General features: G+C 35.6%; 1 protein-coding gene across 1 annotated transcript; it reads left to right on the top strand.

The window, feature by feature from the left end:
• Positions 1-19,829: 19,829 nt before the first annotated feature.
• On the top strand, positions 19,830-24,854 carry LOC132274218 (sulfate transporter 1.3-like). Its single transcript, XM_059775447.1, has 14 exons — positions 19,830-20,530; positions 20,843-21,201; positions 21,300-21,348; positions 21,424-21,631; positions 21,764-21,938; positions 22,092-22,157; positions 22,241-22,354; positions 22,431-22,547; positions 22,677-22,803; positions 22,903-23,189; positions 23,291-23,481; positions 23,802-23,887; positions 24,001-24,077; positions 24,233-24,854. The coding sequence occupies exons 2-14, from the start codon at positions 20,866-20,868 to the stop codon at positions 24,374-24,376; spliced, it is 1,977 nt and encodes a 658-aa protein (XP_059631430.1). The 5' UTR covers positions 19,830-20,530; positions 20,843-20,865; the 3' UTR covers positions 24,377-24,854.
• Positions 24,855-25,151: the final 297 nt, after the last annotated feature.

The following is a 25,151-nucleotide window of genomic DNA, read 5'->3' as shown; positions in this document are numbered from 1 at the left end:
TGTAATTGCATGCTAATCACCTAGACATAGGGTTAAAAGCATGGAAGGAAACTAGTTGTATGTGTATGTATTTATATAATTGTATGAATTGTTTTTGGTTGCTTTGATTTGGATGAAATCATGTTATATCATGTTTTTAATACGTATATAGATGCATAATCATGTATTAGATCATCCTAGAATTAATTAGGATTGTTTTTACACGAATCGGAGGTGAAACAGACAAGTTACAGAGGCCGAAAGCTACTGTCGCGAGGAAGAAGAAGACCCAGGTTCAACTGAGCCGACTCAGTTGTAATTGAGCCGACTCAGTTGGCAATTGAGCTGACTGGGTTGCTAACCTAGCCGACTCAGTTGGCAATTGAGCCGACTGGGTTGCCAACCCAGCCGACTCGGTTGGGCATTGAGCCGACTTAGTTGGTAACTAAGCCAACTCAATTGCCCTGCTACTTAGTTTCGAGTTTTGGTTGTCTAGTATTGATCTACGGGTGTTTTAGTGAAGTTTTAGGGTTTTAATGGACCTAATTAAATACTGGAATGCGTATAAATGTTAAGAATGCTAAATGGATTGACAAAGGAATGAGTAAATTAATTTAAAGGAAAGTTTGGATGCTTATGGCTATTGGTTTTAGGAGCATGTTTAAACAATTTATTAAATTGTTTTATATAGTTACCATGTGTTAACATGCTGTAATTGGGATGGAAAGCTTAGAGGATTATTATTATTTTTTTTTTGGTGTATGCTTGTATCGTACCTATGTTGCTTATTTCATGCTTTATTGTGCTCTCAATTTATACTTATGAGATATGGTTGATTTGGAGGCATGGATTATTTGCCAGAGATATAAATAAATTATCATTAACTAAGTATGGACAAGAACATACTATTGGAGGCATGGATTATTTGCCAAGGTTATGATTGAGTTGTCATTAACTAAGTATGGACAAGAACATACTATTGGAGGCATGGGTTATTTGCCAGAATATAATTGGAGTGTCAATTGGTTAAGTATATATAAATATTATACTTGTGGAGGCATGGATTATTTGCCAAAGCATAAATGTAACGCTATATGAATTAGATGATTAATAAACATCTATGGTTATGGTTATGTGAATAGGAGGAAATAAAATGCTCCTAGGATTGAGCAGGGTATTATTAATGGTTAATTAACCATTTGGATTAATTTTGGAAAGTGGAGTTCCATGAGATGGAAACGGGTTATGTTAAGGATGGTCATGTGAATCTATATATATATCTATTAATTCACGGTTTAGGATTATAAAGGTAGTAATTATTATTGGTGATTTTATGTATTATTACTTATCACTATTTATTAAAGGCTAAAATTAGAATTAAGATGGTTGTGGTTAGAGATGTGTTATTCATCGGTTTTCAAGGGCTTGTTAGAGGGAACTTGTTCGTGAGTTTTGACCCACCTTATTTTATTTTTTAGATTCGTAGAAGTTCAAGTCTCAAGGTTGAGGATCCGCAGCTTGGAGGCTTATCCATCATCCACTCTCATTTATTTCAAAGTAGCATGTTATTAAGTTATTTGACTTTAGTTTTACTTATGATTTTTGGATTAATGGATATTGGTTAAGGAGTCCTTAAACTATTGGATTCCCGAGTCGTAACCTTTGGAGGATTTTTAATTAATGGAATTATTATTTATTAGTTTCTTCAGCCTTTTATTTATTAGTTATTATTCATCTTTGTATTCTGTGCTTGCTAAATATTAATTGTTTTGATATCCCTTGGTTTTGTGAGCGTGGACTTGATCAATCCATGTCTCTGAAATTAGGGGTATCACATAATTCCTCCTCAAGCCAACTAGAATTCAAAGTTTTTTTCGCCCGCTGCACTTACAAGTGATCGTAGTCAGAATCAATTTCTTTCAATAACTTTAAATGTTTTTCAGCTGCCTTTACTTTTGATTTTGAAATTAACTGTCTACCACGTGCCCACTGGATCGGCTTTTGCTTACAAGATTTTAATTTAGAGGCCAAGCAAAAGTGTTGAGAACCATGAACTGGTAAGCGCTAAGAGTGCTCAACAATGAAACAACATTGATCATCCAGAACCCAACAAACATCAAAATGAAACTGATGTTTAACCTGTTGGATACAAGGATGTAGGTTCAAAAGTAAAGCATGATGATCTGACCCCGCAATAGAAAGATGGGTCATGGAAGCCCAAGGAAAAGTAAAACGCCAAGCTTCAGTGGCTAAAGCTTGACTCACCAGATCTATGAATATTCCACGTGAATGAATATCCCGAAAAACCAAGATCACGAAAATTACAGCGCTCAATCAGAGATTTGAAACTTCGAAGAGTCCATCTCTGCCATGGCAAGCCACCCTTCTTTTCAGACCAATAAAGAATATCGTTAAAATCGCCAATTACTAGCCACCTAGCAGGCCAAGACTGAGCAAGATTCGCAAGATAATCCCATTGTTGAGATCGAACACTATCAATGGGGCTTCCATACACTATTGATAAAACCCATGGATCTTGATTGGAGACTGTACAAACGCTAAAATATGAAAGTGATTAGAAACAAGTATCTGAAGTGATACATCCTCTGTCCACTAGAGAGCCAAATTGTGATGACCTTGTGGGCAGGTGTGCTGTGGGCGAGAGCGAGACACTGTCAGGCTACCATACTGGCGAGCTTCGGGTGCACAGTCCCACATCGTCTGAGTAAAGGAAATGTGAAGTGCTTATATGTAGGTGTGTCACTCCAATTGGTATAAGGACTTTTGGGGTAAAGCCCAAGAGTAAAACCGTGCGGGTTCAGGCCCAAAGTGGACAATATCATACCATGTAGTATAGTGGGTCATTACAAATGGTATCAGAGCCATATAAATACTATTAGGGTTTTATGTTTTATGGCATCGTGGGTTAGCCGACTTAGAGATAGGGTTATTTTCTTTTTCATTTCGTTTTCCTTCTCTAAGTATAATAAAAAAATATTGTTATGAGAGTTGCCTATATATTATTGTATTATGTCTGCTTAGGATTTAAGACACAAATTAAGTTTCACAAACAGTGAGGTTGGAGAAAAACAGAGAGATGGAGAATTAGGGTTTGACTGGGATCAAGGGGTAATCTAAGAAGGGTTGGTTGAAACTTGCTCGTGGGTTAAACCAGGGGCAACGGAGGGTCTGTGGAAGCCACCAAGGTCGTCGAATTCATCAGTGACGGAGGTTTAAGGTTTCAAAATTGAAACCGAAGACAAATTCCTATTCTAACTCCTTCCCTTAAACCTATGTTCTGTGCATGCCTAGGTAGACTCCAGGGTTTAAATTAATGTTAAAATATATCTTTTGAGCATGCTTGAATTGAAGTTAACTGCATGGAATTAATATGTATTATGTTTAATTGATGTTCATAATTAAAACTTGTTCGTTGATTTTAAACTGGTTTTAATTCATGTCGATGTTGTATGACACTTGCTTATAATTAATTCTGGGACATAAATTGAACCCGAGGTATTTAAATAAGGCAGAACAGACGGTCTTGCATATAGCCGGAGGCCAAGAAGACGAACAGAAATGAATTACGGCTCTCAGAGGGAGAGAGCCGACTCTCCAAATGAGAGAGCTGGCTCTCACAAGTGTGGAGCCGGCTCCACAAGGGGTAGATGCGGTTCCCCATGGGGGAGAGCCGGCTCCCTTGTTTTGGGAGGCGGCTCTTTTTCCAGTTTTGTTGTTTTTCCGTGGTTTAGGGTTCTATTTGGTCGTCTGGGGTATTTTTAAGTTGTTTAGATTACAATGTATGGTCTAAATAATTGTTCTGAACGTATATAAATACTATGAAGCATGACTTCAATAATATGCTAAGGAATGTAACAACATAAAGTTAAACAATAAAGTTACATGTTGAGTGTGAACAATTAATTTAACTTGCTTACTGGTATTTAGCAATTTTTGTTTGTCTACATGAATTGATAGTGTTAATCATGTTTCAGCAGTGTATTAAGCACAGTTGAATATCTGAAGATAATTATGCTTAGATTTGATAAATTGATGTTTTAATCTATTTATACTGCATCAATTATTGGACTGTTTGGAGGATTAAATTGTCTAATATTATTTAGCAATTTATAGAACTGTGACATGATTTTTAAATCTTGTATTGGATGCATATTATGGTCATATACATATTAGACTTTGTTTATGCTTATTTTGGAGTATGGTTGATGATTAAATTTATTATTTACTGCATCAATCATTTGATTTGTGAATTGTATGCACCAGTATGGGACGGTGACATACTAGGGACGGATTAGTTCAAAACACTAAGTCCTACCTATTCTGAAATAAGTTGGATTAACTACAAAAGTTAAGTCTTACTTATATATATGTATATGCACCGGTATGGGACGGTGGCATACTAGGGACGGATTAGTTCAAAACACTAAGTCTTACCTATTTTGAAATAAGATGGATTAACTACAAAAGTTAAGTCCTACTTATAAAAATGTGTCAGGTTAATAAACCTTTTGAATGACATACCTTGAACAGATTTATATATATATATCTTTATGGTACCATGATATGAGCTTGAGTCTCAGGATCATGGTTAGGGTACGTATATCGCCTAGGATAGATAACTGGACCTAATAATGTTCCCTGGTAGGTCTAGGTATACATGACCACGTTACATGCGATTTGCATGTTACCTTCTACTCAGGCTGAGATAGAATTGTGGGCTAGTGAGCGTCCTATAGTGTGTATTTATACATATATGGACTACTTTAGTTATTGTCGAGCTAACTATGATGTATCTGCGTATTGGGTTTCTGTATAGATTGTAGTAGGATAGAACTTGCTAGTGGGCCTGACTCACTCTTATATTTTTCAAGTTCGTCAATTCCAGGCTTAGAGCTTGATCGTGCTAAGCAGATACAGTCACTCATTCCTCCGACTACATAGGATTGCTTTCCATGTTTTAGCTTTGGATTTTGTTTCAGTTGTTCCTTTTCAATTTGGGTTTTTATTAAGGGTCCACTAGATGGATTCCCGAGTTGTTTAATTAATGGAGGTTTTGGATTATTGGATTTTAATTATATAATTTTGAGAATTTTTAATTTAGAATTCTTTCAACGTTTATCTATTATTTATTTCTTAATTCTTTTTGTATTCCTGCTTGTTTACATATTAATTGTTTGGTATCCCTCGGATCTGTGCTCGGACTTGATCACCCATGGTTCTAGAATTGAGAGGTATCACAGGTTCTACGGATTCAGGGACAGACATATCTAGTTTTACCAGCACTGCCACAGCCTCAGGGACAGGCACCGCAACAGTTGCACTATGGCCGGGTGTTCAACCCCATGCCACAAGATGTTCGGGCACCTCAGGCTGTTGAAGGTATGTTTCTTATTTATGGTTCACATGGTCATGTTTTATTTGATACGGGTGCTACACACTCATTTGTAGTTAGATCTTTTGTTACTTTATCTGAGATGACGACGCGGGTATGTGATAGACCTCAGGGTATTTCTACACCTTTAGGCAATACTGTCATTTTACATGAGAGTGATGGGCCTGTGACACTAGATATTGGTAGACTCAGATTTCTAGCCAATCTATTGGTCCTGGACATGCACACTTATGATGTCATACTTGGGATGGATTGGTTATCTCACTACCATGCCCAAGTTAATTGTTATGATAGGTTTGTTGTTTTTACCATACCTTGTCAGGATATATACATCGTCGCTATGCCACGTTTTAAAGGGGTCACTAGCACTTATTTATTCCATGTGGAGGAGAAAACAGAGGAGGAGGTTACTGTGTCATTGGATCGCATACCAATTGTACAGGACTTTTCGGATGTTTTTCAAGAGATTCTAGGATTGTCACCTAGTCGAGAGATCGACTTTATGATTAACTTAGCTCCAGGCACTAGGCCTATTGCTAGAGCACCATACAGGATGGCACCAGTGGAGATGCGAAAGTTGAGGGGTCAGATTCAGCAATTACTCAGCCAGGGTTTCATTCGTAGGAGTACTTCACCCTGGGGAGCACCAGTTCTGTTTGTTAAGAAGAAAGATGGTTCAATTCGCCTGTGTATAGATTACAGAGAGTTGAATAAGGTAACTATTTGTAACAAGTATCCTCTACCCAGGATTGTTGATCTTTTTGATCAGTTGAAGGGAGCTACGTACTTCTCTAAGATTGATCTGCGTTTTGGATATCATCAACTTCGGGTTAGGGAGTAGGATGTTCCAAGGATAGCATTTCTCACTAGATATGGATCTTATGAGTTTCGTGTCATGCCATTTGGATTGACTAACGTACCAGCAGTCTTCATAGATTTAATGAACAAAGTTTTCAGGGCTTACTTAGATCAATTTGTCATCGTCTTCATTGATGATATTTTGATCTATTCTAAGTCAGAGGACGAACATGTTCTATCTTCGTATAGCGTTGCAGACGCTTCGTGAACACCAGTTATATGCTAAGTTTGAGAAGTCTGCATTTTGGCAGCGGAAATTGAAGTTTCTGGGTCACGTGGTGTCAAAAAGGGGAATAGCAATAGATCCAGCCAAAGTTTCAGCAGTGGTTGAGTAAGGACAGCCTACTTCACCTACTGAGATTCGGAGTTTCCTCGGCTTGGCAGGATATTATCGAAGGTTCATCCAGGGGTTCTCGAAGATAGCGGAACCACTCACTCATTTGATTAAGAAGGGTGTACAGTTCATGTGGGATGAACACTGTCAGAAAGCTTTTGATGAGCTAAAGAGCAAGTTGACTTTTGCACCAGTTCTGTCTACTCCACAGAGTGGGATAGAGTATCTTGTCTACACAGATGCTTCTTTGTAAGGTCTTGGATGTGTTTTGATGCAAGAGGAACGACCGATTTCATATGGATCTTGAAAGCTTAAGCTTCATAAGCTTAATTATCCAACACATGATTTAGAGTTGGCAGCTGTGGTCTTTGCCTTACGCATCTAGAGGCATTATCTGTTGGGCAAATCTTTCAGATTATTTAGCGATTATAAGAGTCTGCAGTATTTGTTCACTCAGCGGAAGCTGAATATGAGACAGCGCATATGGTTAAAGTTTGTAAAAGGCTATCATTTTTCAATACAGTACCATCCGGGGAAAGCGAATGTGGTGGCAGATGCACTCAGTCGCCGACCCGATGCGAGTCTTTCTGCTTTATTCACCACTGAGTGGAATGCTTTGAAGGCGGTGGATGAGTTGGCGGATGTTTTCATGACTTGCATGGTAGTTACACCTTCTATTATTCACAAGGTTTTAAAGGCACAACTCATGGATCAGCAGTGCATTGACAGAGTTGCTGAGATAGTTTCCAGGGAGGTTCCATTTTATTATGTTGGGACTGATAGAGGTTTGAGGTACAAAGGACGATTAGTGGTACCTTCTGTTGACGATTTGAGGAAAGATGTGATGACTGAGACTCATCATTCTGAGTTTTCTGTTCATCGAGGAGGAGACAAGATGTATTAGGATATGAAGAGACAGTTTTGGTGGGCAGGTATGAAGAGGGATATTGCTATATTTGTCTCTCAGTGTAGTACTTGTCAGATGATCAAGATTGATCATCAGAGGCCGTCAGGAGCTCTACAGCCACTACCAATACCAGAGTGGAAATGGGAGAGCATTTCTATGGATTTTGTGGAGGGATTGCCAAATTCTTTTAAGGATCACAATTCTATTTGGGTCATCGTTGATAGTTTAACAAAATCAGCTCATTTCTTGCCTATTCACACTAACTTCACTTCGGAGTAGTTGGCGAGACTTTACATTATACAAATTGTGAATCTGCATGGCATTCCGTTATCTATTATATCGGACAAGGATTCGAGCTTTGTGTCCAGATTTTAGAAGAGTTTTCAGCAGGCTTTGGGTACAGAGTTACATCTTAGAACTGCTTATCATCCTTAGACTGATGGTCAGACCGAGAGGGTTAATCAGATCATGGAAGATATGCTTTGTTCTTGTGTTCTTGACTTCAAGGGCCACTGGGAGGATTATTTGCCACTTGTGAAATTTACATATAACAATAGCTTCCAAAAGACTATTGATATGGCACCGTTTGAGGCATTGTACGGCCGACCATGTTGATTTCCTGTTTGTTGGATGGAGGTTGGCGAGAGCAGATTTTTGGGTTCTGAGTTTATTAAGGATACTTCTGAAAAGATCGCTGTTATTCAGGATCGCATGCGAGTAGGCAGAAGAGTTATGTAGATCGACGTACTCGTGCATTGGAGTTTCGGGTTAGAGATCACGTTCTGCTTAAAGTGTCTCCTATGAAAGGAGTCATGTGCTTTAAGAAGAAAGGGAAGTTGTCACCATGGTTTGTTGATCCATTCATGATTACGGATCGAGTTAGAGTTGTTGCTTATCGGTTGGCACTTCCAGATCATTTGGAGCGTGTACATAATGTAATTCATGTTTTCATGTTGTGGAAATTTCTGCGAGATGAGGATCGGTATCATGTTGAGGAAATTGAGTTGCAGCAGGATGCAACATATTTGGAGCCACCATGTCGTATTGTCGACCGACGGGATCAAATTCTTCGTAATACGATTATCCCTTTAGTGCATGTTTAGTGGAGTCACCACAATGAGGCTGAGTCTACTTGGGAAAAGGAGGATGTCATTTGCTCGAAGTTTTCTAAAATTTTGGAAGAAGGTAAGAGTGAATTCTGAGAACGGAATTCCTTTTGTTAGGGGGGATAAATGTAATACCCCTAATTTTAAAAGGATAGTCTCGGCATTTTAATTTTTGTTTTAAAAGAATAGTCTCGGCATTTTATTTTTTGTTTTATTATATTTTTATTTGATTATTTTATATTGTTAAACAATTAATAAAACAAAGTTAAATCAAATAAACCAATTAATTCATATAAATAGAATAAATAATACAATTAAATCATTAAACAATTAAAACAATTAATTCAATTAAATAAAACAAATCACACAATTAACTTAATTAAGCAAATAAACAAATAATCAAATAATCAAATTAAAATACACTAAAACAAAAATTAAAATGCCGAGACTATCCTTTTAAAATTAGGGGTATTACACAAACCACCCGCACGTCCGACAGGGTTGGACAAATAAGCAAAAGGAAACTGAAGTGACTTACGTAAACGATCTAATCTTTGATTTCAAGAAGAGCTAAAATACATGGGAAATGAAGCTGATTAAGCCTCTTCAATTGTTGGACTGTCAGGGGGTTCCCCACACCCTGACAGTTCCAAACAAATAGCTTCATGGATTCCTGTGGGGCCACTTATGCGCTGGCTTCCTCCACCGATAATTTGGATTGGATGGAACTCAAAACCATGGCTTCCTCCACCGATAATTTGGATTGGATGGAACTCGAAACCAAATCATCCGAAGATTGATTCCTGGTAGGAGAATGAGAAACTGAAATTTCATTTAAGTGAATAAATTCCCGAAAGAGGGCTCCCTGATGTTGTTGCTTTCTGCACTTCCCTTCTGAGATTGATCCTAATCGGTTAATACCCACCTTAGACCTACTAGCAGAAGATGAAGAAGATATCTTGCGGCTTTTTTTCACTTGTAAATGAGTGGCCCAGCTAGGAAGAACACGTTTGGGCTCAACTTTAGTTGGTTTACCAGCCCGAATTGGAGGGCCTAAGCTTGTAGTTGATTCTATGGTTTGGGCCAAAACAATAGCTCCCGGACAAAATGGGCTTGGTTCAGCAGAAATTGGACCAAACATGTCTTAATGAATCACTTCCAACCAAAAACTCTTGAACATTTTCTTTCTCCTGTTTGACGAGTAGCAAAATGCCAAATGACAAAAAGAGACGGTTTAAACTTTAAAGATTTTTTTAGAAGCATGTTTAAAGTAATAATTTTTTTATTTTTTTAAATTTTATTTCCGAAATTAGGGAGAAAGAATAGTTGAACACGAGCACACTTACTAGGGAAGTTATGCGCTTTATCACTTAAATTACAAACAACTAGGCCCACTTAATAATATCTTAAAGTAATGATTTATTAACCAACTCTATACCACGAAGAAACAATAAATTGGAGCATTATTGATAATAGTTGGATAAATTTCAGGACTTATATATAAATTACTTGTCAACAAAGTTCGAAAAATTAATATAATCTGAAACTTACTATTAGCTTTTTTATTTTAGTGGACACATATTTTTCATATGAGCCTATTTACTTCCCTAATTTAAGAAATCATAGAGCTATATGATGAGTTATTTTGTTGGATTATCTTTAATTTTTCATTGTAAATCTAATCTAACGATTAAAAATACACTATATCATCATCTTTGTTTTCTATGCAAAATAGTGGAAAATCCAAGAGTCAATTGGACCCCAATTGTGAAATTGGTTTTTCTAAATCTACACCAAATTAATTTGACCAATTCATAATAAAATTTCCATTAAGCACCTTCTTCGAAGAATATACATGTATATACGTATCATTACAATAGCAATTACGCAATCTTAAGTTACATACACTTCGTGCTTTATTTCTGAGCAATTGAATACAAATTACGAATATAATAACTAGAAGAGAGAAGTAGTCCTCCTCAATTACATATTTAATGCATGCAGAATTTTTTTTTTTTTTTAAAATAGAATTTTAATTAAAATTGATCTTGAACTCCAAGAAACAATTATCTACACCCGTTGTTCATAATCACCACTGAAATGAACACAACGGAAGATAAGGGAAGAAAGATGATGCTAAATAAAATTTTGAAACAAAATTTAAGCTGCCTTCACAAATTAAAAAATATTTTTTTAAAAAAAATAAATAAATAAAACTACCATTTTTTCACTTTTTTAAAAGAAAATAATAATAATAAAAAAACGACCATTTTTTCTTATGAAAAATATGTGTTTGTAAATTGTGGAATTAGTGTGGATATATATGCTAGTATAAGCATAATAAAGCCAAAAAACAAAATAAAAAACTGAGTCAAGTCTAGCAACTCTTAATACTACAAGAAGTCCGCAAGAGAACGGCTAAATCAAACATTTGTTTCCGTCCACACGTAATACTACCACTAGAAGTCCGCAAGGGAACGGGTAAAATCAGGGCAGTTGAGATCGTTTGACTAATGCATCACCCGCATGGAAGAAAAAAAAAACAAAGAACAAAATTTGTATTGTAGAAAAAACTTTATAATAAATAAAAATAAAAATAAAAATAAAATAAACAAAAACAATTAATCTTTAATTACTGTCACGTAATTGTTTAAGCCTAAGCTAAAACATTTCTATAAATAGATCCAAAATCCATACTAATTTCACTTATCATTTCTCATTTGCTCACACATACAAACACATACAAAACACACGTAGCAAGAAGCCAAGCCAATTTAGTAATCACAGTTATTTTGTGCTTTTATTTTGATACGTTTCTGCTTTTACATGTGTTCAATATTATTTAGAACCTTATTTGGTAACATAAATTTGTTATAAGATTTTTAGAAACAAAAATATGAAAGCATATTTGATAAAAAGTGTTGCAAGTTTGAAATTTTGAATGGTTAGTTAAAAATGCTATTTTAAAGAATAATGATAAGCCTATGAATTAACCCCAAATAAGTATCGAATCTGACGTGTTTTTGTCCACCTCATCTACTTAAACAGTTTCCAAAAATAATTGTTTAACACATGATAAGAATGACCAATCACGTTAAATTCGATACTAATTCGGTGATTTCTTTTCGGTTTCATTATCATTACTCTATTTTAAAAATATTTTAGTTTATTTTTTTATGAACAGTGCTTTGTTACAATGCAGAAGCAAGCAAAAGCATCATTTTGATGCTTCCGATTTTGGCTTTAATTTTTGAAAGTGCTTCGGTACTATTTAAAAGCACAGTAAGTATTACCAAATATATTTCGTGCTTTTACTTGTACACTGGCAAAAATAAAAAAACACGAAGCAAATGTTGGAAACGGCATTAGAAAACGCAAACTTTGGAAGGATTTTTAAAAGATTCCGCTAAGAATTTTTTGCGAATCTATTGACGAGCGCGTTCCTCTCTGCGAGGAGATGAACGTGGTATATTTATTTTCTCAAATCCGTTTCTGGGTGAATGAGAAATTGACTCCAAAGTAAGTGATTTATAAAGCCTAAATGAGTGTGAATAAAGTGGGAAATGTTTGTCCCACATCGAAAAAGTAGTAAAGTAACCTTGAGTATATATATGTCTAGTATGGGATTTGGGTTTGGGCCCAAGGACACCCAAGTTTTTAAGAGGGGGGGACCTAGGCTAGCCTGGATCCGAACCAACTACCGCGCGCGCCGCCCGCCCCACCCAGTCCGGGCTTGGGCGGGGCTTAATTGTAAAATGGATCTAACCTTTTTACATAAAGTTGGACTGGGCCTGTGTGGTTGAAATTTATTTTATTTGTCTACTGGACTTATTTAAGTGAGCACGCTGGGCTGGGCTGGATCGGATTAATCTGTTTTGGGTTTAAATTCAAATTAAAAACCATAAAACAGTTTTTGTTTGAACCAAGGGTTGCACCTTTTGAACCTAAATCAGTTTTGGCTTTCTAATGTCTCATTGGTCCATAATGGTTGCATCCATTCGGAATATGGGTGCACCCATTTGGAATAGGCACCATTAAGCCTATAAATAGCCCTCCTTGGATTCATTTCAAAACACACCAAATTCAGAACAAAATCTTCTCTCTTCTGAATTTACTTCTCCCTCTTTTTCTTTTATAATCTGTTTGGGTTCGACCCTAACCAATTGGGTTCAAACTTTAGGGATTCTGTTTGGGTTCAACCCTAACTAATTGGGTTCGAACCTTAGTCACTCACTTCGAGTCCGAATCCGAGTCTGAGAGTACTTCACCGAGCCGGTTCGCCTATTCCATTGGTTTGAAGTGCTACTACCAAAGGAAGAAAAGTCGTTGTATCCTGGGAGATAGACGCCGAAGAGTCCGTTAGCACCGTAGCGGGCCGTATCTGTCTTAAGGCTATAGAATTAAATTCTAGCCTCGACTTTATCAGGTTCTTTTATAGTTTTATTTTCTTGATATTAAACTATATAAATATATATAGATTATTATAATAAATATTATATTTACAAATAATATTTAAATAAATTATACTATAGTATATGATACATTTTCACTCAACAGCAAAAACACTAGCCAAACAAGTCCTAAATAGGTGGTATGCAGTACTATCCAATAACTCAAGTTTTTGGATAAATAGATAAGCGCACACCCGTTTCACTAAGATTATACTCTTTTCGGTTTCTCTCTAAATGTAAGATTGAATAAGTAATATAAATTAAATTAAATTAAAGCTTAACGAACACAAAAACTAATTACATTTCACATTTTATGGGGATTTGGTAAGAAACAAACTTACATACTCACTTCTCCCGATAGGACTTGAATCATCAGCCTTGTAATTTGAGAATTGAAGTGTTATGAAGACTGTGTAGCCCAACATTACCTCCTCTACCTTTTATAGTGCAAGTTCAATAATTTAAATTTGAGCAAAGGTATAAAAACAATGAAAAAAAAAAGGAATATAAATTAATAAATCCTTACATTTTATAGCGGGTGTACATTTATGATTTTTATGTATCACATACAATAAAAGAGAAGTAGACAAGGGTGTTTTATTTAGAATTTTTTCATACCTTCTTAAAAATTGTGATTTTTCAAGGCTTAAAGAGAGACAAAATTGGACGTTAAAGATTAGAAGTGTAAGACATTTTTAAAATTCTAAATATACAAAGTGAGAACAAACCTTTTTAGAATTTTAATTTATATCTACAAAAGGCAAATAATTAAAAATTCAAGAGAGACACTTCGCCCCAAACGCCCTTGATCACAATCACTCATTTTCTATCCTTTTAAAATGGGTAAATTAAATGCAAAAAATAAGTAAGTTACACTAACCACTTCCTTTAAATATCAAAATAATATGAATTTTTCTTATAATTTTAAAAATAACACTGCCCTCTTTTTGCAAGTATTGAGTCCATTGACTTTGATGTGAAGGTTATAAATGACGTACAGTTATATTTTTATTACTACTTACCATTATAATATATGGAAAAAAAAATATTATTCCGAACTTTCAAAGTGCAAAATTAAATTTTAAGTAATTTTCAAACATAATATAAGAATGACCAATTCTGTAATTTACTCTTTTACAATTTACCCTGACTAATGTATCTCCTATATCTTATCATGTATCTATACATTCTATACTTGCTTAAAAGTACACATATTTAGGAAAATGAATTCTCCCCACTCCTCCCCCTCTCCTTCTTTCCCTCTGAAAAGTTTCCTCCCACCACTATCTCACTCTTCTTTCCCCTGAGAGATGGCCGCCCGTGAAAACATGTTCCCTTTTCTGTTCTTTCTTTTTACGGAGTATTTTTAACGGCCATTATATCACCAACCAAACACACTATAAATGAATCTGGACTTAAAACACATCTGGATTCAATTCGTCATAGACTACCTGACCTTGACCTTTCCAACCCAACACGTGGAAGATTGTTTGTAGTGCCGAAAGATAGACCCCTACCTTTTGGGACTAAGATGGACTAAGATTCAGTTCAGTTGACTGTAGCGCCGGTCCATGCAGTCTAAAATTAACTTGTGCCAGATTTTGCCACGCACCTAATCCAAGGTCTTGTTTCACCCATCCATGATTAAACCTAAATATTAAAAATTTTGACCCAAATTTTCAATATTTGAAACCATTTTCAAACCCGGTCAAACCTTCTCGAACCCTAACTCAGCCATGGTAACCAAACGCGGCCTTCGCCATTGCCTTTTCCAAAATCCTTTTGTCTCGGTTGGTTGCATGGTCACTTACATTTCTCCCCCCCCCCCCCCCCACAAAAAAAATCCTTCTGTCTCGGTTGGTTGCTTGGGGCCCACCAGTATAAAAGTTTTAATGGACCCATTCACGGTTAGGAGTTGGGACACGAAAACATAAGCCCACATAAATTTCTCAGATTTTCTCAAAAAATAAAAATAAAAAAAAAATTATTTTCTTTTTGTTTTGCAGATTGTGTGACAAAAGTAAAAGCCATCACAGTCCATGTGCTTCTCTCTCTTTATGCTCACTCACTTTATAGAAAAGGTCTCATAAATTTTAAGGTTCCAAGCAGAGCATTATAAATTTTATGAGAAATTATTTTTATTAATAAATGGTTAGCGTTTTTTATTTTTATTTATATTGCTAATTGTGATTGTTTGAAACTATGTAATTTTGGATTATATAATTATCTTTTAAAATTTTATAATTATAATAAAGTCTTTAGAGTTTGGAAAACAAAAGGGGGGTGTTTTTCCTTTAGAAAATGTTTTGTAGGTGTTGGCTCTCCCTCCCGTATAGATTTTGACCCAATATAAAATGAGAGTTGATGGGTCAAATTTAGTTAACCAGATCTTAAATTGAAAATAATTCAGCTAAATAAGTTTCTTAAATTGATAATTATCACAAGTGATATAAAATTAAATAGATAACTATCACAAGTAAAATAGATAATCACATCATCCAATAAATTTCAATCCACTTGAAAATGAGTAAGTTAAGTTTATAACTTAATACTATAGTAGTACTTCCTCGCATTTAATAATAAAAATATATATATATAAAAAATAAAAAAAAAATTTGGATGAATTTAAGTTTTGGGTAAGTGAGTGTGTGAGAATGTGAATGTATATATATATATTTTTTGTTAAAATTAAAAAATTCTAATTTGGTAATAATATCAACAATTGTCACAAGTAAATAATCACAAGTGGCATGTGAGCTTTCATGCGATCTAAGTCAAATAGAATGATAGCGGGAGCAAGAGTGAGAACGAATGCTAGCGTGAAATGCGTAAAATTTAGGTCACATAGAGTTAGAAACTTAGAATTAGAGTAAGAGTGTTCGGAACGTGAGAGTGAAAGAGTGCTTGGAATGTGAGAGCAATACCTATTGAGAAAGATTGCGTAACTTAATCTGAGACATTGAAAAAAAGAAACAAGAAGGCTTTACTAAATATTGCGGATTTATACATTTTGTGTAAAGAATATTTATAGAAAATTGTACTAATTTATCTTACCTTATCAATGAATTTGATAATTCGTGCACTCATCTGATCTTTATTTGTAGCCTTCAATTTTGTATCTGGACAGGTTTCTTCCTATATGCATAACTTTTGTTTTATATTCCGTTTCAAATTAGAAGTTTCTTTTTGAGAATTTAATTTTTTTAAAAGATAAGATTTAATATTTTTGTATTATACTGATGGTGAATGAAGTATGAAATACGCCCATATGAATTCGAAGATTTACTTTTTTAAAGTTTAATTCAAAAGGTTTAAATTAGTAATGTTATAAAAAAATAATACATGGGACATATGTTTTGGAACAGTCAAAAACATTTTATTTAAAATTTATTGCATACAAGTCTTCAAATTAACATGCGACCCACCACCATGATCCATTACTCATTTTGTGCAAGAATCTAAGGTGCCCTTTCATCATGCTTATGGTTCAATTATTTAACTACAATTTCTATGCAAGTGCTGGACAAATTAATTCATTGAGAAAAAGATAAGGACACGACAAGCTTAATTTCTCGGGTATACCTACTGAAGATGACCTTTATGGCATATATTTGATTATTCAGCAACAATTTCTATGCACGTGTTTGACGAATTGTGTCCGCATCACAAGCTTCCCAAAATGTTACGCCACATAAGCAGCAGCCACTGTTACACATAGCTTAAGAAGAAAAATGATATTCCCTACTTATTAGATCTACTTAATAAAGAGGTCGTTGGCAACTATTTTTTGATTCTTTCTTCTACTTTGACCCGAAATAGAAATAGAGATAGTGCTAGTATTTCTATTTTAGAGTATATTTAACATTATTTTAAAACTAATTTGATAATGTAAATTTGTTGTAAAATTTTGGAAACAAAAACATGAAAATATGTTTGTAAAAAAGTGTTAGTAAATTTGAAATTTTGAATGGTAGTTAAAATTTTCATCTTAGAAACAAAATTTTTTTTTTTTTTTTGAACAATGATTTGCTACAGTGTGGAAGAAACCAAAAAACATCATTTTTATGCTCTGATTTTGGCTTTTTTCTCGAAAGTGGTTTGTTACTATTCAAATGACAATAAATATTACCAAACATGTTTCGTATTTTTGTTTCGCTATGATACACTAATAAAAACAAAAAATATGATGCAAAAGCATTAGCCTAACGAGTCCCAAGTGAAACAACTAAGAACATTTTACGGCCTGAAGTGGAACCATTTGGGCTTTTGGAGTGGACCATTATGCAAAGTTAAGATAGTTATTCCTCCTATTTATTTGTATTCATGAAAAGTTCGGACTCGGTTCCAGATCATTTGTTAAATAAATGAGCCAAGCTTGAGTTCGATTTCTAAGCTCATTTAATAAACGAGTCGATCCTGAATAATGATGTGTTTAGCTCCTGAACATGAGCTCGTGTAGGCTCGTTTATGTTCGTTAATTGTAGGCTCCTTATAAGGCTCATTTACATTTATTTTTATTTTTTGATGAAATTCTTTAATTTTTGAAAGTATAAGATAAATATACAGTAATTTACTAAACGAGTTGGGAAGTTCGAAAATGAGTCTAATAGACCTATCGGATTCAGATCAGATCGATCAAATTCATATCTGATTTGTTAAGCAAACGAATTATCGGATTCGGATCACTAACGGGGTTCTCGGACTGAATGTCCCAATCCATATCCTATTTAGCTCGGATTAGAATTGAATCGGATTTGAATTGGAATTTAAATCATATTTACTAACATATATAATTATAAAGTTAGATAAAGTGAAGAATTGTTAATATACAGAATGCTACATAATATAACTATACAACTAAATGAATATAATGATAAATAATTAATATATATAAATTTAGTAATATATAACTAATATATATAAGATTGATGAGAACACCACACTATTAGTATGTATATTAAGAGATTTATTAGCATGTGGATCAGTGGATGAGAACACCACACTATTGTATATATAACATTATGATTTTTTTTTTTTTGGATTTTTGGGTTACCTCTAATACAATTCTAATAGGAGTATTGATATAAATATGCAAAATTATTGATAAATAATTATATATATATATATATAATTATTTATATATATAATTCGGATCGGATCGGATCAACATAATCATATCCGATTTGTTAAGTTAACGGATTATCAAATTCGGATCGTAATCGGGTTATCGGATTTTTTATTCAATCCATATCTGACTAATTTGATCGGATTCGGATCAAAATCCGCTCCATTGACAGGTTTACTTTTGGAGTGGACCATTATGCAAAGTTAAGATATTTATTCCTCCTATCTATATGTATTCATGAAAAGTTCGGACTCAGCTCCAGCTCGTTCGTTAAACAAATGAGCCAAGCTCGAGTTCGATTTCTAAGCTCATTTAGTAAACGAGCCGATTCCAAACAATGATGTGTTCAGCTCGTGAATATGAGTTCGTGTAGGCTCGTTTATGTTCATTAATTGTAGGCTCCTTATAAGGTTCGTTTACATTTATTTTTATTTTTTTAATGAAATTCTTTAATTTTTGAAAGGATAAGATAAATATACAATAATTTATTAAACAAACTGGGAAGCTCCAAAATGAGTCTAAACAAATTTTGACTATGAATTCAATTTATTTTCTTAAATGAGTCGAGTCTGAACTTTTTCACACCATGACGAGCCCAAGCAACCTAAGGCTCGGCTTGGTTCATTTGCAGCCCTAATAAGAAATACGGAAAAATCAATTTCAGATTATAACATTACCTTAATACTATATTTGGAAGCACCAAATCATGATTTTGGGATTGGAATGGGAGGATATTTAGTTTAAAATGAAATTTATTCAAACTTTAATTAAATATTCTCTAATTCTATAATGTCTCGAATTTTTTCTAAATTTGTTATTTTATTTATTTTTTATACCTCGTTTTGCATGTCGAGTTCTGTGGGGTATGCCATATGAATTTTGAGAGTTAATTTGGACATTCCTTTAAGTTCAGAATTTCAAAAAATGCATTATTCGTTGGGGGGTGTGAGTGTGTGTGTATATATATATATCATTATTTTATATTTGTAAAAGAAGAGGATTCAACGAAAAGGAAAGGTGTTGACAATGAAACCTTTTTCCTCTTCTAGTTTATGATCGAACTTTTTTAAAAAAATTCTCGCACAACGAAAAGGAAAAACGCGTGTTACGTGGACTCTCCCTCTTTCTCCCAATGGATAATGACATGTTAAAGATATTTTGTATGGGATATGTGTGACGTACACCTGCACCAATGTTTGTTCATGTGTATGTTCATGAGTCCGTATAATATAGGGATTAATTCATAAAAATAGGGTTATGGTGGGGAAATTTCAAATTGATGGAGTAAAATTTACTCTTTCCCAGAAAAAGGATTAATGGAGATTAATTGTCAAAATCATAAAAATTTACTGTATATTATATTTTTATTCCTAAACTGCCCCTTTTACTGTCGAGCCGGGGGACTGAGCGGGCTTCATTCAATAATACTGGGCCGCAACAGCAAGAAATCCACCGTCGACGTCGAACTCTCCTCCCTCGGCGGCGGCATGAACATCTCGCGCCACAACGCGCGGATCTTCTACGATTTCCAGAGCCGCCGATTTGCCCTAGAAGTACTCGGCAAAAATGGCTGCCACGTCGAGGGCGTCCTCCACCTCCCCGGCCACCCTCCGATTAAGTTCGACTCTCGGATTGAACCGGTGAGGTTGTCGTGAGATGGATCGAGAGTGCGAAGACGGTGGAGAGAGAGGACGGGTTGGTGTGGCTCGCGGGTGGACTGGTTGATGCGGCTGTCAGGCGCGTGACCGGCACGCGGAGTATTCCGGTGAGGACTACAGAGGGATTGAAGGTAATTTGTTCAGTCCATTCCACCATGGTGGGTCTCGCTTAAGTTACGGGTATGTGGCGATGCAGGAGGATCGAGCGGATGGCATCGACGAAATTGGTGGCCCGAATAGGAACAGGAGGCCATGGTTGTGGAGGTGGACCTTGGCATGGAGAGTTTGGCCGGCATAATGAGTCTGTACTTGGTGGGCGGCGATTGGGCGGCGGAGATGGTGACGGGAGATTCGGTGGACGATGAAGTCGCCGCCGGCGAACAGGGTGGCTTCTCAGATGATCCGGGTTTTGGTTAATTAGTAGAATTGGTGAAAGGGTAATATGGTTATTTCCCAGACAATTGAGGGGGTAATTTGGTAATTAAGGCAAATTCCATTTTTTTGGAACATTGACTTTGACTAATTGACTTTGACCTCACACTCTGTTTTGGTCCTGGACAGTTTAACCTGTAACTTGTTTGGGAATGTATATAATAAGCATGAGCTTCCCAAGCTCTTTCAATGTTCAAGACGCCTTTGCACACTTGAAGCATTAGTCAATTAACCCTCCTTTCACTTCATGCCGTTCACTTTGTAAAGGTTAGATTATAGTATATTGTTACTTTTGAATTCCAATTATAATCAGCTTTCGTGATGAATATGATTTTCCTCGGCCAAAAGGGCAAAAAGAAAAAAAGAAAAAAAAACAGAACTAAAAGCCTTCAAGGGTTATGGGTTCTTGACCATTAATGCTTCAAAGTTAGGGGGTTTGATTTATTTAATTTTTTTACAGAAACTAACAATGTTCGTATTAATTTCGGACTATAATCTTTTGCTCTATTACAAGATTACACTTGAAATGAGCATTGTGTTCATTTCTGATCACAAGAAGTTCCAATTTTCACATTACAGGTGAATTATTAGTCCTTTTTACAATGGGCGATCCCACTGATAAGGACCTGCAAACGAAAGAGATGGACATTAGAAGCTTGTCATCCTCTCAACATCGAACACAAAGTTGTCCTAGAATTCACAAGGTGGGAGTCCCCCCTAAGCAAAGCCTCTTGAAGGAGTTCACGGCCACTGTGAAGGAAACATTATTGGCTGATGATCCTCTGCGTGCCTTCAAGGGTCAATCACGGTCTCGAAAATTCACCCTAGGCATGCAGACCATTTTCCCCATTCTTGAATGGGGGCAAGATTATAATTTAACAAAATTTAGAGGGGATCTCATTGCAGGACTCACCATTGCAAGTCTTTGCATTCCTCAGGTATGTTTCTCTAAGAAATACTTAAATATGTACAAGAAAACACATTACTTTTCACATTAATTTGCACATTTCTAACAATTCATTAACTTGTAAAACAGGATATCGGGTATGCAAAGCTTGCGAATTTGCCTCCCCAGTATGCATTGCGTAAGTTCTCATACTAATCAAACAAGTTGGATTGCCTTATAACACCTCTTTTAATTTTTCTTCGTTTTTCTACAGACTCCAGCTTTGTTCCACCATTGATTTATGCCTTCATGGGTAGTTCACGCGATATAGCCATAGGGCCGGTGTCTATGGTGTCACTCTTGTTAGGAACATTGCTCAAGAACGAGATTGATCCCTATGCAAATGCAGCTGAATATCTGCGACTTGCATTTACAGCTACTTTCTTTGCCGGGATCACTCAAGTTACCCTTGGGTTTTTCAGGTAACAAAGGACATGCCTCTACTTTGATCCTCAAAATCTCAGACACAAGTTATATTATCAACGATTGTTCCTCTTATGTTTTACGTTTTTCACCAATCATGTTCTGATGGTGGTTTGGGTTTTTGATACCAGATTGGGTTTCTTAATTGACTTCCTATCCCATGCTGCCATTGTTGGATTCATGGGTGGAGCTGCCATTACAATCGCTCTCCAACAGCTCAAAGGTTTTCTTGGAATCACGAAATTCACGAAGAAAACTGATATTGTTTCTGTAATGAAATCAGTGTGGGGTTCTGTCCATCATGGAGTAAGCTCTCTCTCTCTCTCTCACACACACACACACACACACGCACGATTAGGGCTACAATATCTTGGTAAACACGTCTACAGCCCACGCCCATGTCTACCAATGTGTTGAGTTATGAGTTACTAAGTCAAATATATGTACAACATTTTGCAGTGGAACTGGCAGACTATAATCATTGGAGTGGCCTTTTTGGCTTTTCTTCAATTTGCGAAGTTCATTGTAAGACCCTATTTTTATTAAGTTTCCGTAGAATTGTAAAACATATCTGGATTCCAACTCTCACATGATTCAGTAATAAACAGGGAAAGAAGAACAAGAAATTTTTTTGGGTACCAGCAATTGCTCCATTGATCTCTGTTATCCTGTCCACCTTTTTTGTATATATCACTCGTGCAGACAAGCAAGGTGTTCAAATTGTAAGTACTAAAATCTTAGACTTACCTCTTCCTATATTCTGAACTTCTGAACTAATATTTTTACTGATGATCGCAGGTGAAGCATATAGAGAAAGGAATTAATCCTTCATCCTTGAATGAAATATATTTCTCCGGAAAATATTCTATAAAAGGTTTTAAGATTGGTGTCGTGGCTGGTATGATAGCATTAACGGTGAGTCAGATTTGCACTCCATCTGGTGTTATTCACAGATTTTTGTTTGTTATCTCCTGTATTTAAATCACTTTTTCTTTCCGTTTTTTCCCCTCCTTTGTTTTTTGTGGAATGGTAATATTTTATCAGGAAGCTGCGGCAATTGGAAGAACATTTGCTTCCATGAAGGATTATCAGCTGGACGGAAACAAAGAAATGGTGGCAATAGGAACAATGAATATTGTTGGCTCGATGACCTCCTGCTATGTGGCAACAGGTAGGAAAGAAGCATAGAGAACAAAAAAAAAAAAAAAAGTAGAATTATTTTTGTTTTTTTGTTGTTATGTTATTGACAATATCTGCTCATCACTTGCAGGTTCCTTCTCTCGCTCGGCAGTTAATAACATGGCTGGCTGCCAAACTGCAGTTTCTAACATTGTGATGTCCTTTATTGTATTCCTAACCTTATTATTCATCACACCCCTATTCAAGTACACCCCAAATGCCATTCTTGCTGCCATCATTATATCTGCAGTCCTTGGCCTAATGGACTACGAGACACCAATTTTGATATGGAAGATCGATAAATTTGATTTTGTTGCCTGCATGGGAGCCTTTCTTGGTGTGATTTTTGTCAATGTTGAGATAGGTCTCTTGATTGCGGTAAGAATTGGTGTATTTACTGATCTTCATAAATTCCTTTTGTCGACTGAAAGCGATTAGCCTAATTGAATTGGATGTGCTTCCCCTGTTTGTTATGATAGGTCGCAATATCCTTCGCTAAAATCCTCCTACAAGTTACAAGGCCAAGGACAGCTCTTCTTGGGAGGATCCCCCGGACAACTATTTACAGGAACATCCAACAATATCCAGAAGCATCTAAGGTTCCGGGCATTTTGATTGTGAGAGTTGATTCTGCAATCTACTTTTCTAACTCCAACTATATCAAAGAGAGGTAAGGACACTTTTTTACTTTTCTGTTATACTTAATTTATGTAGCTTTCTCTTCAAATCATGATTCGAAAGAGAACAAACCCACTACCCATGTTGCGTATCTACGAAGTTTTGGATTATCACCATATTAATTTAAATTTTAAGCTCCAATCAAGCTAATATTTTTGCTTAGAAATTTGTACATAAAATTTGTGAAATATTATCTATTGAAAATAGTCTTGCCTCCACTTCTGAGAATTGTGATGGGGATAATATAGCTAGGGTCTTTTTAAGTTGGTTAGAGTTCAAGTGGCTTTAGTCTAAAAATTAACTATACTGCAGGATATTGAGATGGTTGACTGACGAAGAAGAGCAATTAAAAGCAGCATACCAACCTAATATTCAATTTTTGATTGTTGAGATGTCACGTAAGTACTGTTTACCCGGTTCACGAACGGCATATTCCTATTTGCAAGCATACTTTTACCATGCTTGCCTGTACTTAGAAGCATATGCTAATCGCTTTTTATGGTCCATCCAGCCGTTACTGACATTGACACCAGTGGCATCCAAGCCTTGGAAGAGTTACACAGGAGTCTCCAAAAGAGAGATATTAAGGTTACTATATTACTAACCTCTATTTCATATGTTATCATTTATTTTTATTATTATTATTTTTTAATTCTCGTAAATATGTACACGACAGGACCATCCATAGAAGTAGAAATGATTTAGAAAAGTTACCTTACAAAAGTCTTCGCCTTGTTGTGCAGCTTGTTCTGGCAAATCCAGGGCCAGTGGTGATTGACAAGCTACACGCATCCGATTTTGCCAATGTGATTGGTGAGGACAAGATCTTCCTCACCGTGGCAGACGCCGTGCTAACCTGTTCACCAAAATTGACGGAAGAGGTTTGAGATGCGAAATGGAAAAACAAGTAAGCCACTGAGAGAGTGACGCATAGAGTGTTAGGGTGACAGAGGACATATATATAATGTTGAAAAAAATGAGGGAGTGCAGAGTGCTAATCCACAAGAAAAGGCGTGCACACGTTCTGATAAAGTTCTTCCTCAAACTAAACTATGGCACTTTTTAGTTTCGATACATCACGAATGTAACCTCACTGTGTAGTACATGTTGACTCAAGAAAATTCCTACTCGTATGTGTATCTTTCAATAGTCTCGTACCCTTGAAGGGGTACGATAGTGTACATTTTCCCGTTCACAGGATAAAGGATTTCCAGAAAGTGTCTGTTCATTAGGTTGAATAGACTGTAATGATCACTGAAAAAACAATATTAATATAAAGTGTTAGTGTTTCGTCTCCTTTATTTTCTTTTATTTGTTATGTAAATTATTGAAGTTAGTGAAATTAAATGAATTTGCCATCAGAAATTTATTGTTATCTCTTGTTTAATTTCAGCTTTCCTAGATTAAGATATATTCTCCTCCTACATTATAAGCAGCTGAAATTAAACAAAATGGACAAGTCCAGAAAATAATAACTACAATAATCTACTTTAGACTGATTATAAAATTGATCTTGTTAGATAAGGTGACTACTCATTTAAATAAACAATGAAGTGGGTGAGTCAGCATCAACTTTGCATAGAAGGACCAAGGTCTGTATATTGCTCAACTCATCATTCTACTCAAAGCCATTATTACTTGATTTGAAGCTAGCATCAGGTT

The sequence above is a fragment of the Cornus florida genome, unplaced genomic scaffold (assembly GCF_030987335.1).
Source record: "Cornus florida cultivar Cherokee Brave unplaced genomic scaffold, ASM3098733v1 CherokeeBrave_3.0.0_Hap2_Chr09, whole genome shotgun sequence".
NCBI classification, from domain to species: domain Eukaryota; kingdom Viridiplantae; phylum Streptophyta; class Magnoliopsida; order Cornales; family Cornaceae; genus Cornus; species Cornus florida.
Note: the sequence above shows the minus strand (reverse complement) of the source record. Positions and strands in the feature narration are given on the sequence as shown.